Genomic DNA, 15,840 nt, shown 5'->3' with positions numbered 1-15,840 from the left:
ATCTTGAAGTCTCGGTATGCACTGTTGTCTTCCACTGTAAAGACTGATGCAAAGTACCTATTCAGTTCCTCTGCCATTTCTTTGTTCCCCTATTATTACTTCTCTAACCCCATTTTCCACTGGTCCAATATTGATTCTTGCCTCTCTCTTACCTTTTATATATATATATAAAAAAAACTCTTGCAACCTTCTTTTATATTATGAGCTAGCTTACACTCATATTCCATCTTCTCCCCCCTTATTGCTTTTTTAGTTGTCTTCTGCTTGCTTTTAAAGGCTTCCCAATCCTCTAGCTTCACACTAACCCTTACCACTGGGTATGTTTTTTCTTTTGCTTTTATGCTGTCCTTGACTTCCCTTGTCAGCCATTGATGCCTCATCCTCCCCTCAGCATGTTTCCTCCTCCTTGGGACAAATTTCTGTTGTGCCTCCCGAATAACCCCAGAAATTCCTGCCATTGCTGTTCCACCATCTTCCCTGCTAAGCTCCCCTTCCAATCAACTCTGGCCACCTCCTCCCTCATGTCTTTGTAGTTACCCTTATTTAATTGTAATACCGTTACATCTGATTGCAGCTTTTCCCTCTCAAACTGCAGGGTAAATTCTATCATATTGTTGTCACTGCTCCCGAAGGGCTCCTTCACTTTGTGTTCCATAATCAAATCTCCTCCATTACACATCACCAAATCCAAATTGCTTGTTCGCTCATGAATTCCCAAAAGCTGCTCCAAAAAAACATCTCGTCGACATTCCACAGATTCCATTTCTTGGAATCCACTACCAACCTGATTTCTCAGTCCACCTGCATATTGAAGTCCCCATGATTATTGTAATACTGCCTTTCTTATATGCATTTTCTATCTCCTCATTTATTTTCTGCCCCACATCCTGACTACTGCTAGGGAGCCTGTACATAACTCCCATCAGGGTCTCTTTTCCTTTGCGATTCCTCAGCTCTACCCACACAGATTTTACGCCTTCCAACTCTATATTGTTTTGTGCTAGCAATTTCATTTCATTTCTTACCAACAAGGAAACTCTGTCCCCTATGTTCATCTGCCTGTCCTTTCGATAGGACACATAACCTTGGATATTTAGAACCCAGCCCAGATCCCCTTGGAGCCACATCTCTGTGATGCCCATAACATTGTTCTCGCTAATTTCAATGTGCACTACAAGCTCATTTACCTTGTTTCGTATTCTGTGCACATTTAGGTACAACACCCTCAGTCCTGCATTGACCACCACCTTAGTCATAGTCATAGAGTCATTGAGGTTTACAGCATGAAAACAGCCCCCTCGGCCCAACTAAACAGCTGACTTGAAATGCAGAACAGCGTGGGTTCAATTCCCGTACCAGTCTCCCCGAACAGGCGCCGGAATGTGGTGACTAGGGGCTTTTCACAGTAACTTCATTGAAGCCTACTTGTGACAATAAGCAATTATTATTATTATTATTATTATTTGTCAATGCCGCCCATTCTAGAGCATTTTGGAAAATTAGAGTCATAGAGGTTTACATCATGGAAACAGACCCTTCTGCCCAACTTGTCCATGCCGCCCAGTTTTTACCACTTAGTTAGTCCCAATTGCCCGCATTTAGCCCATAACCCTCTCTCCCCAGCTTTCCCATATGTCCGTCTAAATATTTTTTTAAGACAAAATTGGACCCACCTCTGCCACTGCCTATGTACACTCCAGACACTCGCCACCCTCTGTGTGAAAAAAATGCCCTTCTGGATCCTTTTGTAGCTCACCCCTCTTACCTTAAACCTATGCCTTCTGGATTTAGACTCCTTGGGCGGGATTCTCCGATCCCCCGCCCGGTCAGAGAATCGCCGGGGGTCGGCGTGAATCCCGCCCCCGCCGGCCGCCGATTTCTCCAGCCCTCCAAAAGTCGGCGAGGCGTGAGTCGCCCCGCCCGCCCCGGAGAATGGTGGGGACTGGCGCGACTCAATGGGCCCCAGGGCTGCCTGAAGTCTCCGGCCCGCAATGGGCCGAAGTCCCGCTGGTTTTTTGCCTGTCCCACCGGCGTTGATCAGACTAGGTCCCTTACCGGCGGGACCTGGCGACGTAGGCAGGCTCCGGGGTCCTGGGGGGGCACGGGGCGATCTGGCCACTGGGGGTGCCCCCACCGTGGCCTGGCCCGCGATCGGGGCCCAATGATTGGTGGGCGGGCCTGTGCCATGGGGGCACTCTTTTACTACGTGTCGGCCGTGTCAGCCTCCGCGATGGCCGGTGCGTATGTGACCCCTGCGCATGCGCGGGGATGACGTCAGCAGCCGTCGGCGGAGTCCCTTCGGCCCCGGCTGGTATGGCACCAAAGGCCTTCCACGCCAGCCGGCGGGCGCAAACCACTCCGGCGCCAGCCTAGCCCCTGAACACGAGGAGGATTCCGCACCTTTGGGGTGGGCCGACGCCGGAGTTGTTCACGCCACTCCATCCCGCCGGGGCTCCCCACCCCACTGGGTATGGGAGAACCCCGCCCCTTATCTTTGGGAAAAGATGTTGACTATCTACCATATCTATGCCCCTCATTATTTTATAAACCTCTATAAGATCACCCCTGAGCCTCCTACACTCCGGGGAAAAATGTCCCAGTCTGTCCAGCCTCTCCTTATAGCTCAAACCATCAAGGCCCGGTAGCATCTTAGTAAATCTTTTCTGCACTCTTTCTCGTTTAATATCCTTTCTATAATAGGGTGACCAGAATCTGTACGCTGTACCCTTCTCATAGTCGTCCCCTTATCTGCTGTGCCTGAAGTTAGAGTTCTGCCACTTTCCATACTCTTTATTCTTTAACATGGTTTGGAAACTTTACAAACCTCTCCTGAGCCCTCCTCTGTGCCACCTTCCCACCCTCACCTCATCCACGACCCCCCCCCCCCCCAGCTTTAACTAGTTTAAAGCCCTCATCATTGACCTGCACTCTGACTTTCTCCTTTAACTTTGGTTTTCTAATTTTCTATACAACTGAACCCTCTCCCCCACTATTTAGTTTTAAACCCTATCCCTCTTGTCCCATTTTTATGCTATGCATTTAGATGTGCTAATTATGGTTCAATATAAATAACCAAAGAATACTGTAACTAAAATTCATATTCGTAACTCAATTTTTGATTGCTTTTAGGAATCCAGTGTGCTGCAAAACATTAATGAAATTAACGATGAGAGTTTGCTGATCATACATGGGACTGCTGATGGTAAGACTTACTTAGCCCCACCTCTCACCTTCAAGCACAAAGCTGTTGGCTATCTCCCCAAAATACTTTAAAATATTTTAGACAGTGGTTTCAAACTGATGGAGTTGTAGTCATTTTTGTGACAAAGATTTTGGTTAAAGTTGAGGATGTGGTCAAAACAAAATCCATGTCACATCCACCAGATTTCGGGAATGGATACAAACATCTCTCCTTTATTCTCTCTGTTTCTATCTCTCTCTATCTATCTGTTATTGTGCTTACCTCTCCTTGTTGCTCTCTCTCACCATGTTGGCTATCTGAGGGGTCTACTTGATCACTTTCTACCACGACAGGGTGGCACAGTGGTTAGCACAGATGCCTCACAATGCCAGGAACCTAGGGCGAGATTCTCCGCACTCCCGACGGTGCGGAGAATAGCGTGGCTCGTAAAATTTTACGGCCACGCTGTTCCGACGCCCTCCCGCTATTCTCCCCCCTCCCCACGCCCGACTCCCGATACGAATCCCTGCCGCCGTTTTTTTACGGCCGGCAGCGATTCTCAGCTGATCGATGGGCCGAGTTCCCAGCCCTTTACGGCTGTTTTTACGAACGGCAAACACACCTGGTCTGGCCGTTCGTAAAAACGGCCGTAAACTCTCGATTTTTAAAACCATGGCACCGATTGGCACAGCAGTACCACGGCCGTGCCAAGGGTGCCATGGGCCCACGATCGGTGGGCACCGATCGCGGGCAGCGGGCCCGATGCCCGCGCACTCTTTGTCCTTCTGCCGCCCCGCAGTATCCATTCGCGGGGCGGCTGAGGGGCATCCCGGCCCGCGCATGCGCGGGTTTCGCGCAAATGCGCGATGTCGTCATCCGCGTATGCGCGGGTTGGAGTCTTCCAATCCGCGCATGCGCGGCTGACGTCATATGATGCGTCAGCCGGCGCTAACTCTGGCAAGCGGGCTTAACGAAATTCGTTAAGCCCGCGATGCCGGAGTTTACGGCGTCGGGATGCTAGCCCCGACCGGGGACCAGAATCGGTTCCCGGTCGGGAAGGGGGATGGCTGGCGTCAAACCCGCCCGGATTTGACGCCAGCCTTACGATTTCTCCCCATATGGGAGAATCTCGCCCCTAGATTCAATTCCAACTTTGGGTGACTGTGTGGAGTTTGAACATTCTCCCCATGTCTGCGTGGTTTCCTCTGGATGCTCCGGTTTCGTCCCACAGTCTGAAGATGTGCAGATTAGGTGGATTGACCATGTTAGATTGCTCTTTGGTGTCCAATGTTTGGCTGTGGTTGCGAGGATGGGGCGGGGGATTGGACCTGCGTGGAGTGCTTTTTTGGAAGGTCTGTGCAGACTTGATGAGTTGAATGGTCTCCTTCTGCAATGTAGGGTTTGTATGATTCTATAGGCTCGACTCTCTGGCCTCGTTGTGCTCTCGCTCAAGCAAAACAAGGCCGGTGAATAGCTGGAGAGGCCAAAACAAAGAATCGCCCCTCTCACCCAACAGTTTGCAATGCAACCAGCCTGCTCTTGTAGGTGAAATCAGGATCCTGCCGTAGCGTGATGAGAAACCAATTATCACCACTTAAGCCGTATTCCCATATAATTAATGGGAGCGACCCCATATCCAACTGCCTCTCGTAATTCATCGGCGTCTCTAGCAAATGATCATGCTGACACCAATTAGTACTCCTTTTTGAAAACAGGAACCTGCTGGAAGGGCTTCTGCCGGGATCCGAGGAGGTGAGTAGCCATCTTCGCTCACAGGCAAAGAGCCCGGGTGCGCTGGGCTTGCAGCACCAGTGCTCAGCAGGGTGTGGGGGTCCCTTGGCTTGGGGTGGGGGACCCACGTCTGGCAGGGGTGTCCCTCGGCAGGGGTGGGCCACCATTATGAAATGAAATGAAATGAAAATCGGTTATTGTCACAAGTAGGCGTCAAATGAAGTTACTGTGAAAAGCCCCTCATCGCCACATTCCGGCACCTGTTCAGGGGGACTGGTACAGGAATTGAACCGTGCTGCTGGCCTGCCTTGGCCTGCTTTAAAAGCCGCCGATTTAGCCCAGTGTGCTAAACCAGCCCCAATACATTACATTGCAAGGTGGGGGATGCGCTGGGGGGGAAACCGTGCGCAACACCACCATGCCGACTCATGGATCATGAGTACCTGTTCTGGGGGAAACCCTTGTCCCTGCCCGTTTGCCCCACTAACCACCCATAAGCCCCACTAACTGCTGAGGCATCTGGCCATGGGGCTGAAGGCAATTGTCAATGGGGACTGGCAATCGTGGTTAAGTGAGCACCTCACACAACCCAAGTGGATTCCTGTGGGTGGGTGGGCCATGTAGCATGTGGGAATCATTACCTAGCCCCAATCAGGCCATGATGCCTGGACACAGTGACAGAACACTGCGGGTGACAACACCGCACATGCAGCAGCCATCATCCAAACACCCAGGGAGAATTCCAGGGAGACCTCGACAGGGTGCTGTTTAGTAGCAGTCCACGCAAACATGGGCCAATTGCAATGGCACCTGGGGGTGTTTCCAAGGCCATTGGAGATCCTCGGGTGGTTGGAGCATGGTGGCCTTGGAACACCAGAATGACCTCACCAGGTTGGCACGATCAGGGATCGGGCACTGGGGAACTTGCCAAGTGGTTGGGGGGGGGGGTTTGGTTCCAAGGGCCTCCCGAGAGTTGAGGGGGTAAGAGAGGGGGGGTCAAAAAAGAGAGGTGGGCCTAAAAGGTAGGGGAAAGATTGGAGCTTCCGGACAAAATGATGCCTCGATTGCAGGGAGCCTTTCGCTCACCAGCAGGAAATCCCTCTAAGTGTGACCTTGAGCAGAGAGAATCTCGTTGAGTCCAAAAAATATGGGAAAGTGCCGTTGGGTAGCATTATGCTTCTTGGCCCTGCAGCCACCAAGAAACATCCCGTTAAATGCGCCGTTCAGTAGACTTTAACTTGAGTCCGCTGAATTCCGCCCAAAATGTTCCATCCTCGGCAACACCAGGAGACTCCTAAAGATATTGCACCATTTACAGCAACATTTACTGAAAAGTGTAGTTGATCTTTAATTGCTGCAGCCTTTTAAAAGTTGGATACTTGTCATTCCCAGCATAGTGCATCTATCAGGAGTGACATTACTGCTTTAAATTTCAAATTTAAGCAAAAGAGACCCCTGTGTACAAATTTTCAGTGAATTAGCAGCTGATTGAAATTTAACTATTTTCCAGGGCCTCCCCAGAGATAAGGGGGTAAGGGAGGGGGGGGGGGGGGGGGGGGGGGGGGGTGGTCAAAAATTTACATTGCTTACAATTTCCAAAATTCTGGAACTAGGAAATATGGGGTTCTGCTTATAAAAGGGAATTTGCACAAAAATGAGGAGTGGAATCTTCTTGGAGGCCAAGGAGGCAGCTAGAATGTAAAAGGTTACTTAACATTTTGAATGATAATTACAAAGAATATACAGCACAGAAACAGACCAATTCTTCTGTCTTGGTATTTATATTCTACAGTTCCTCCATTTTATCTACCTCATCTCTCTCTACGTTTTCTCTGATGTGCCTGCGAAGTTGCCTTTTGAAAACATCTAAGTTATTTATCTCAATCACTTCCTATGTGAGTGAGTTCCATGTTCTAACTTCTGAGTAAATTATTTTTTCATCATTTCCGTATTGGTTGCTTTCTTACATCTGTAGCTCCTCGCTTTGGATTCTCCCACAAGTGGAATAATCTGTCCAGGGTAGGATTTAGTTTCTCTGCTGTTTGGCCTTTTACATCTTTTGTTCTCTCTGGCGACTGCCATTAACACTCTTTCCCCTTGGTTTCTGTGGCCATTGGCACCCGGTTACCCTGGGTTTCTGTGGCTATGACTCATCTTTCATTCTCACTCCACAGTATAAGTATTTCCCACTTTCTCTGTTTGTTAGCTTTGACAAAGAGTCATTGGACTCGAAACGTTAGCTCTTTTCTCTCCCTACAAATGCTGCTAGGTCTACTAAGATTTTCCAGCATTTTCTTTTGGTAATCTGTCCATATCTACCAACTCATTCTGAAATTTAAAGTTCTTTATCATGTCTGTTTGTTTGTTATTTGTTACTTGTTTGATTGTTTGTTATTTACAGCACAGCAGGAGGCCATTCAGCCCATCGTGTCTGCACTAACTCTCAAAAGAACAACCTAGCTAGTTCCATTCCCCAGCCCTATCTCCGTAGCATTCTAAATTCATCACTTTCAAATATATACCCAGTTCTCTTTTGAAACCTCCTATAGAATCCAGATCCACCAATCTCCAAGGCAGTACATTCCAAACCCCAACTACTCTCTGAGTAAAGAGAGTTTCTTCTACCAAAATGCATTACCTCACATTTTGCTGCATTGAAATTCATCTACCAGGTGTCTGCCCATTTGGCCAACTTGTCAATGTCCCTCTGAAGTCACTCAGCATCATCCTCACAATTCACTATTCTCCCTGGTTTAGCATCATCTGCAAATTTAGAGATTGTGCCCTTAACACCCACTTCTAAATCATTTATATCAATCAGAAAAAGCAACGGTCCCAACACTGAGCCCCGGGGAACACCACTTTCAACTCATCTCCAGTCTGAGAAATGCCCATCTATACCTACCCTCTGTTTCCCATCTCTTAACCAACTTTTAATCCATACTGCCAAGGACCCATTAATCCCAATCATTTTTAATTTGTTAACCAACCTGCCATGTGGCACTGTATCAAATGCTTTCTGAAAGTCCAAATATACAATATCCACAGCATAACCTTCATCCACTGCCTGTGTCACCTCATCAAAGAACTCAATTAAATTTGACAGATATGATCTCCCCTTGACAAAGCCATGTTGACTTTCCTATATAACTTATTTTTCTCAAATGTATATTTATCCTATATCGTGTTATGACCTCCATCAGTTTTCTGACTTTTGATGTCAATCTGATAGGTCTGTAGTTTCCTGGGTTGTCCTTTGCACCTTTCTTAAACAGTGGCATCACATTTGCAATCCTCCAGTCCTCCGGGACTAATCCTGTGTTCAGAGAGGCCTGGAAAATTTCTGTCCACAGCTCCGCAATGTGCTCCTTTACCTCTCTCAGCAATCTGGGATGCATCCCATCCGGCCTGGCAAATTCTCTACCTGGAGTGCTGCCGGTTTTTTTAGCACCATTTCTTTATCACTATACTGCTCAGTTGCTCAACACCCACATTTTCGATTGGGCCATTGTCACCATCTTCTAATTTGGTAAAGACAGAGGCAAAGTACTCATTTAGTGCCACTGACATATCCTCCGCTTCAGTGAGCAGTTTACCCTGCTTATCACTTATGGGCCTCATTCTATCCTTCACTAATATTTGGAGGTCTATAGTAAATACTAAACAAGAACACTGCTCCCTTCCTGTTTCTCACCTCCAACCATATAGATTTTAATTCAGGAACTGCATCTCGTTGAAGAGCTATGATACTATCTTTGACCGAGACTGCTACACCTCCTCTCTTTTTACCATGATGAAGGAGCCGTGCTCCGAAAGCTCGTGTTTGAAACAAACCTGTTGGACTTTAACCTGGTGTTGTAAGACTTCTTACTCTCTTTTTACCCACCCTGTTCCTACTAAAAATCTCATAACCCGTGTTAAGTATCCAGTCCTGTTCTGGCCGGAGCACCTGGAGGAAACCCACGCAAATACGGGGAGAATGTGCTGACTCCGCACAGACAGTGACCCAAGCTGGGAATCAAACTTGGGACCCTGGAGCTGTGAAACAACTGTGCTAACCACTATGCTACCGTGTTGCCCTTCAATGCTACCATATTATATATGCCCCTAGAGCAATTTCTGCTTCCAGTTCCCCAATTTTGTTCACTATACTCTCTGCATTTACATACATACAATTTAACCTTGCCCTTATCTTTTTCTTGCCCTTTGGGAGGCAACCATTTCTTTGTTCACTGTCAACACTCAAGCCTTCTCTCACTTCCTTTTCCCTATTCTCCATCTTCTCTCTTTTGCTCTCACTGGCACTTCTAAAACTAGGCCCATTAGTCAACCCACCCTCTGCCTTCCAAGTTTAAATCCATCCCCCACTACACTATTTACTCTCTCCGCCTTTAAATCTTCTCTTTTCTCAAGAAAACATTCTCAACCTGTTCAATCTTTCTTGATTGCTTTGTCTTTTGTTCTGGCACTATCCCTGCAAATTGCTTTTGTAAAGTTCTTCTACAATTTGTTTATAATATGGGGACCAGTACTGTGCACAGTATTCTGAGGGTGGCCTGACCAGGACCAGTTTTGGATAACTTCACTACTTATGATTTCTCTGCGCCTAGAAATAAATCCCATGGCTTTTCAAGCACTTTGAATTGATTTGCTAACCTGCAGCTATGTTAAAGCTTGTGGATAATAATTTAAAGAGAGCGAGGGAGGCCAGTGATGAAGATTGGGTATTGGTGGATGATGCTTGTGGATTTACCGACCACCCCACCACGTATTTCTCGGCGGGGCAGGTGACCTGCCAGCGGGATTTCCCAGTCCCGCCATTGTCAATGAGATTTCCCGTTGACAGCACCCCTCGTCGCTGCAAAACCCGTTCGCTGGTGTTGGACCGGAACTTCCCGCCGACGTGAACAGCCAGTATGGAGGAAACTGAATTCAGGGTAGACCATGATGCCGATATTCCATACTTCTTGATTCGACTTAAGATGGCAGCTGGTTAATTGACAGACTTGCAATTTTTAATACAGTTTGCAACAAATATACAGTAGAATTATGCCGACCTTAGATTGACCTTGGTAACATTAAACTTGAAACAATTCCATGTAGAATTAATTAAGAGTAATTTAAAAGTATTTTTATTTGTTTTGATGCAATCTGCCTTGATGAACATCTAATAAAGGCCATATATATTTTTTATTTTCAGTTTTATATTTTCAGTTATTTTTCTGTGAATCTGTGAAAAACCATTTAACTGCTTTTTCTTGCAGCAAATGTACATTTTCAGCACACCGCTGAGCTGATACAACACCTGGTGAAAGCTGAAAGAAACTACACTATGCAGGTATTTAATTTACAATGAATGCGTTTTTGGAATGCCAGTGTAACAAATTGAGAAGTTGAGGTAACTGAAGGAGTTAATGCTTTTGGGCATTGCTTCCAAACAAACAAACAAAGTCTATGGAACATTGCTGGATATCCATTTCATGCCACCGTGATACTGTCACCTCATTTTGGTTCAGTTCAGGAGTAAGATCAAAATTATCCATGTTTTAAGATCTACTATGATCATTACTGTAGATTGTACTACATGTGGCTGGTCAGCATTGTGTGCTAGGCAGTAATGAATTAACCTAGCCAAGTTCAGAAAATGTCAACAGCCTTGAGCCAATGAGCACTTGGAGGAAGGTAATGTAACCCTTGATGAACATGCCATCAAAAGGAAGATAGACTACTCCCTGAATTAGTCAAGTGTCCACATCCTGAAAGCAGTTATATAGCTTCAGTATGTAACATGTTGGTGAAAGACTACCTGAACACTGGTGATATTTAAGTATGATGATGAAGTCTGACAAATACTAACAATGGAATTTGACAGCCTATATCTAGTTTCCAGTGACTAGAAACCAGAGTAAAAAGTATCTCTCATAATTTACTCTATTTCATTTTTGTTTAAAATTAGTAAAATCAGACAAGAGTACAAAAAGCCTGAAATATTAGACTGGTCCATTAGGGAGTATTTTTCTATGTATTGATTGAAATAAATGTTGAAAGAATTCTGCATTGCATCTATGCCAGCTCATAAATGTTTATTTGATGTACTATTTGATGAAATTATGAGGAGAATCTTCTATTTTACGGTGGGATGTAAAATGCTGACCAGAAAGTGCACAATCTGCCGACTCTGACCCCACCCTTTATACACACCAAATGAAGTGCATTGTGGCCAATTAACAGCTACTCAGCGGAAACCAACTAACTAAGAACTGGTTCCCTGATTACAAACTCTTCCCCTTGCTCCCTTCCAAGCTTGCAATTCGTATATCAGGACCAGTACCTCTGCTCTTAGAATGAGAATTTCTGAATCATTTCCAAAGGCACATTTATTTATTTTTAAATGTTAAAAATTTATACCTACAGACAATGTGAACTTCTCAGCAGAATATCCTGAGAGATTCAACCATGGTCCCAATGCCAGGCCTTGTCTGCCACACCGTGCAGCCTCACCATAGCTGCTGTAAAACATCTTTAGATCCGACGCCTAAATATTTCAACAAGCAACGTAAAATCGTGGACTCAAATAAAAGCAAAATCCTGCAGATGCTAGAAATCTGAAATAAAAACAGAAAATGCTGGATATACTCAGCAGCCCTGGCAGCATCTGTGGAGAGAGAAACAGAGTTAATGTTTTGAGTTCATAGGACCCTTCAGAACATTAGGTTGACAACCCAACATCATCAAACTGGATATTACATTAGTGTGGGGGCAGGAGAGGGAAAATGTTAATTTGTGGCGGCACGGTGACACAGTGGTTAACACTACTGCCTCCTAGAACCAGGGACCCGAGTTCAATTCCAATCTTGTTTGACTGTGTGGAATTTGTACATTCTTGCTGTGTCTGCGTGGGTTTCCTCCAGGTGCTGCGGTTTCCTCCCACAGTCCAAAGCTGTGGTTAGGTGGATTGGCTATGCTAAATCGCTCTTTAGTGTGTCCAAAAGGTTGGGTAAGGTTATGGGGATGGGGCACTGGCCTGGGTGAGGTGCTCCTTCAGAGGGGCAGTGCAGACTCAGTGGGTTAAATAGCCTTCTTTTGCACTGTCAGGGTACTATGAAACAATGAATTCGCCTGCATGGGACTGGCAGAAAGAGCACCATTTCCAGTTCTCACCCTGTGAAGAACACAATGGTTTCCATTAAATAATTTTTTACAGGCAATGCAATTTTTATATGCTCGCTGATGGTAATGCCTAATCAAATCTATAACTGTTGTTACCATTGAGGGTCATTTATGTAATTATTATATATCAAAAATGTATTAAATTGACACAGCATTGTCCAGATAAGTACCAATGTACACCAATATATTGTTCAACTTAGATTTAGATTTATTGTTACATGTACCAATGTATACCAAAATATTATTCAACTTAGATTTAGATTTATTGTTACCTGTATCGAGGTACAGTGAAAAGTATTGTTCTGCGTGCAGTCCGGACAGATCACATGTAAAACATAGGACATACGGTAAATACACAATGTAAATACATAGACACGGGTGAAGTATACGAGTGCAGTGCTACACAGTAGAGAAGATGCTTTGAGAGATCAGTTTAGTCCATAAGAGGACCATTCAGGAGACTGGTGACAGAGGGAAGAAGCTGTTTTTGAACCTGTTAATGAGTGTTCTCACACTCTTGTATCTTCTGCCCGATGGAAGAGGTTGGAAGAGAGAATAACCCGGGTGGGAGGGGTTTTTGATTATACTGCACACTTTCCCAAGGCAGCGGGAGGTGTAGACAGAGTCAATGGATGGGAGGCGGGTTTGCGTGATGGACTGGGCTGTGTTCACGACTCTCTATAGTTTCTTACTGTCTCAGGCCGAGCAGTTGCCATACCAGGCTGTGATGCAGCCAGATAGGATGCTTTCAATGGTGCAGCTGTAAAACTTAGTAAGAGACAATGTGGACATACTGAATTTCCTTAGTTTCCTATGGTTATGGTTAAAGCTGACTAGCGTATCATATGTCTCACAAACCTTTTATTTTCTTTATGAGACAGATTTACCCAGATGAAGGCCATTTCATTACAGCTGAAAAAAGCAAGCGTCATATGTACAGTGCAATCCTCAGCTTTTTCAGGGAGTGCCTGAAGCAAGAAATGCCTATATTACAGAAAGAACCAGAGGAGGATGAATAGAATCGGGAACCATTTGAAATAAAAAGAAGAAAGAAAGAAATCTCAAAATATCTTGATAAAGATAAGCTTAATAGTCCAGAACTCTCAGAACGAACCCAGCATTAAATACCACTGTTGTGGAAATACAGACCTACCAGGGCAGCTGAAAGAAATCTACAGGAACAACATATTAGAGATTATGAATCCAATGACTGGAAAAAGGACTTGAAATTAATGTGCCAGGTCCAAGATTATTTTCAAAGGAACAGTAAACTGTTTTGGGAGTACATCGACCTGTTAGTACACTTTTTTTAAAAAATCAGAATTCCAATTGTGCATATGTCACCTACAGCTTTCTGCATGTGTATTTTGTTTGGCTCCACTGCTATATATGTTAATATTGTTGAGGTAGTAACAGACAATTAAAGTGCACACATTTTCTTTTCTTTATAATTTTGGATTGTCACTTGCACAAAGATGATGGCATATATATATTATGATGTGCATCTTTTATGTCAGAAATCCAACACTGTAGTTTGCAAATTTAAAACCATCCAGCTTCTCTGACATCCCATTATATTACCTTCATTAAATAAACAGAATTTTTACAAGTCTTTTCAAAGGTAGAATGTGTTTGCAAAACATCTGTGGTATTGTCGATCACAATTTATCATGTATTACACATTAGCTTAACTCCCCCACATCATGAGGATCTTGCTTTTGCAATAAAAAACATTTTAATTTTAGCTGACAGTGTAATGATTCACAATTTAGCAGAGATCAGGCATTCATCAGCAGGCAATAAAAGCTCGGACATAACAAGACTTATATTGGCAAATCGCCACAACTTCAAATAACGTGGGCTCGAGTGAATCTCTCCCTTGCAACAAGGTTGTTATAAATCAGGGTTACATTTACCACATCCTGTTTTACAATGCAGAAAATAATAAATCATAATACATTAATGGCCTCCTTCAATGTGATTTCCCCAAAGGGAAAAAACATTCAGATACAAGACATTTCAATGACTTATGGTTAAAGGCTCTTTTAAATTCCATTATTGATGCATCTTCTGCATTCATTCTTCAGGCAACAATTAGATCCATACTCATGGAACTGCACACAATGTACTGAACCAAGGATCTGTATCATTGGAATATTTGTGCAAAAGAAAAACTACACTATTGTCATCATAACTAAAAATGCCAGAGTGCCCTGGTATAAAGCTGGATGGGAATAATTCCTGAGGAAACGTTCTTATGTCATATTCCACTCCTGCAGAGTAATTCTAATTTTTCTAGTCATATATCCACATGTTAATGAGAGAACTTATCCAAAAGGAATCTGATAACAATCAGACATCCATAATGAGTTGAGGCATTCTGTCTCCTAAACAGATGCAAGTCTGCCATCATGTGACCAAAAACTGAGACTTGAATCTTGCCGAACATTCAAACTTTCAACGAATACGCAACAAAACTTCCCATTCTAATGATAAAGCCTGTTCTTTACATCTAATGCCAATTTAAATTTGTAAATATGTAAAATATAAATGGTTTGTACAAAAGCTTTTAAGAAAAGGTATTTTATTTTCTGTTATTACCAAATCAAATATAGTAGATGAAAAGAGCAAATCAATTGCTAATATTATACTATTCCCCTTCCTCCACTCCTCCCAAACAGTTGTTTATTGAAATTCTAAAGATTACATAGAGGTAGCACTCAGACGGTGGGGATTTTTAGGTGACTGAGTTACCTGGTTTAATAATTTGTAGGAATAAAGATTTCAGTAGGATACCTTGCTCATTATTATTGAGTAATACAAAAATAAAATACTATCATGACTTGATGTATATTTGTTGATACTGTGACTTTGTTATATAAAATTTTAGACACTGCTTAATTTGTAGATATATTAAGGCATTTACAATACAATTGGTTGAAAGGTAAAATGCCTGTAGGGAGGTGCATGAATGGTAACAATAAAGTAGCAAATATAGCTGTCTTTCTCTTGGATTGTTCAGAGAAGGCTCCTACCAGACCCTCTGACCTAACTTATTTTATAACATTACCCTTCACCAATATGGCACACAAAAAACAGACAGTCGAGGCTAATATTTGTACTTCAGTTATCATTATATTCAAGGGTTGGTGTTCCCGGGTAATTCCCTTTTGTGGGCAAAATTATTCGGCTTAATACTGAATAGAAAATGATATTTCAGAACAAAAGTTCTGCAAAAGCAGAGTGGATGAACTATACCGTGAACCCATTAATTTTCAAGTCTCTTTAACTTGGAAAGATTCAAGTCATCCAATAAAACAACTTAAACATCACAAGAGGTACTTTGTTTTTGAAAAAAAATAGAAATTATGGTGAATTCAATTAAAATAAATTCCCATTAAGCTGACCTTGTCAGCTCCCCACTCCATACAATATTGCTGATTGTTTCCATGGTGCTGTAGTCTGGCACTTTCACCTGCATTACACTCCATTTTAGCAGAAAGCCAATAAGCAATAACCAAGGAAACAAAGCACATAGAGCAATTTTAAAAACATTCATACACTGTTTTTTCGCTTCACCATTTTGTCAGTAAATGCACAAAAACATGAATGCAAAATCACGCAAATATGATTATTGACATCGCATACTTAATTACAGTATCTTTTATTCATTTGTTTATCTACTAGCCAGAAATGAAATTCGAGATATCTGATTTCCGTCAGATGGACAATCAGACATTTTCATGTCCACTGGCTAT

The 15,840-nt window shown here is 43.6% G+C and overlaps 1 protein-coding gene across 1 annotated transcript in view; it reads left to right on the top strand.

Moving 5' to 3' along the window:
* The window catches only part of LOC119962051 (inactive dipeptidyl peptidase 10-like), a 1,164,028-nt gene extending 1,149,093 nt beyond the window's left edge, over positions 1-14,935 (top strand). Inside the window, 3 exon segments of the mRNA XM_038789842.1 lie at positions 3,130-3,202; positions 10,177-10,250; positions 12,964-14,935. Coding sequence (XP_038645770.1) covers positions 3,130-3,202; positions 10,177-10,250; positions 12,964-13,101 — 285 coding nt within the window. The 3' untranslated portion in view covers positions 13,102-14,935.
* Positions 14,936-15,840: the final 905 nt, after the last annotated feature.

This window comes from Scyliorhinus canicula, chromosome 2 (assembly GCF_902713615.1).
Source record: "Scyliorhinus canicula chromosome 2, sScyCan1.1, whole genome shotgun sequence".
Classification (NCBI taxonomy): domain Eukaryota; kingdom Metazoa; phylum Chordata; class Chondrichthyes; order Carcharhiniformes; family Scyliorhinidae; genus Scyliorhinus; species Scyliorhinus canicula.
The sequence above is the reverse complement of the archived record's forward strand: the minus strand, read 5'-3'. Positions and strand labels throughout refer to the sequence as shown.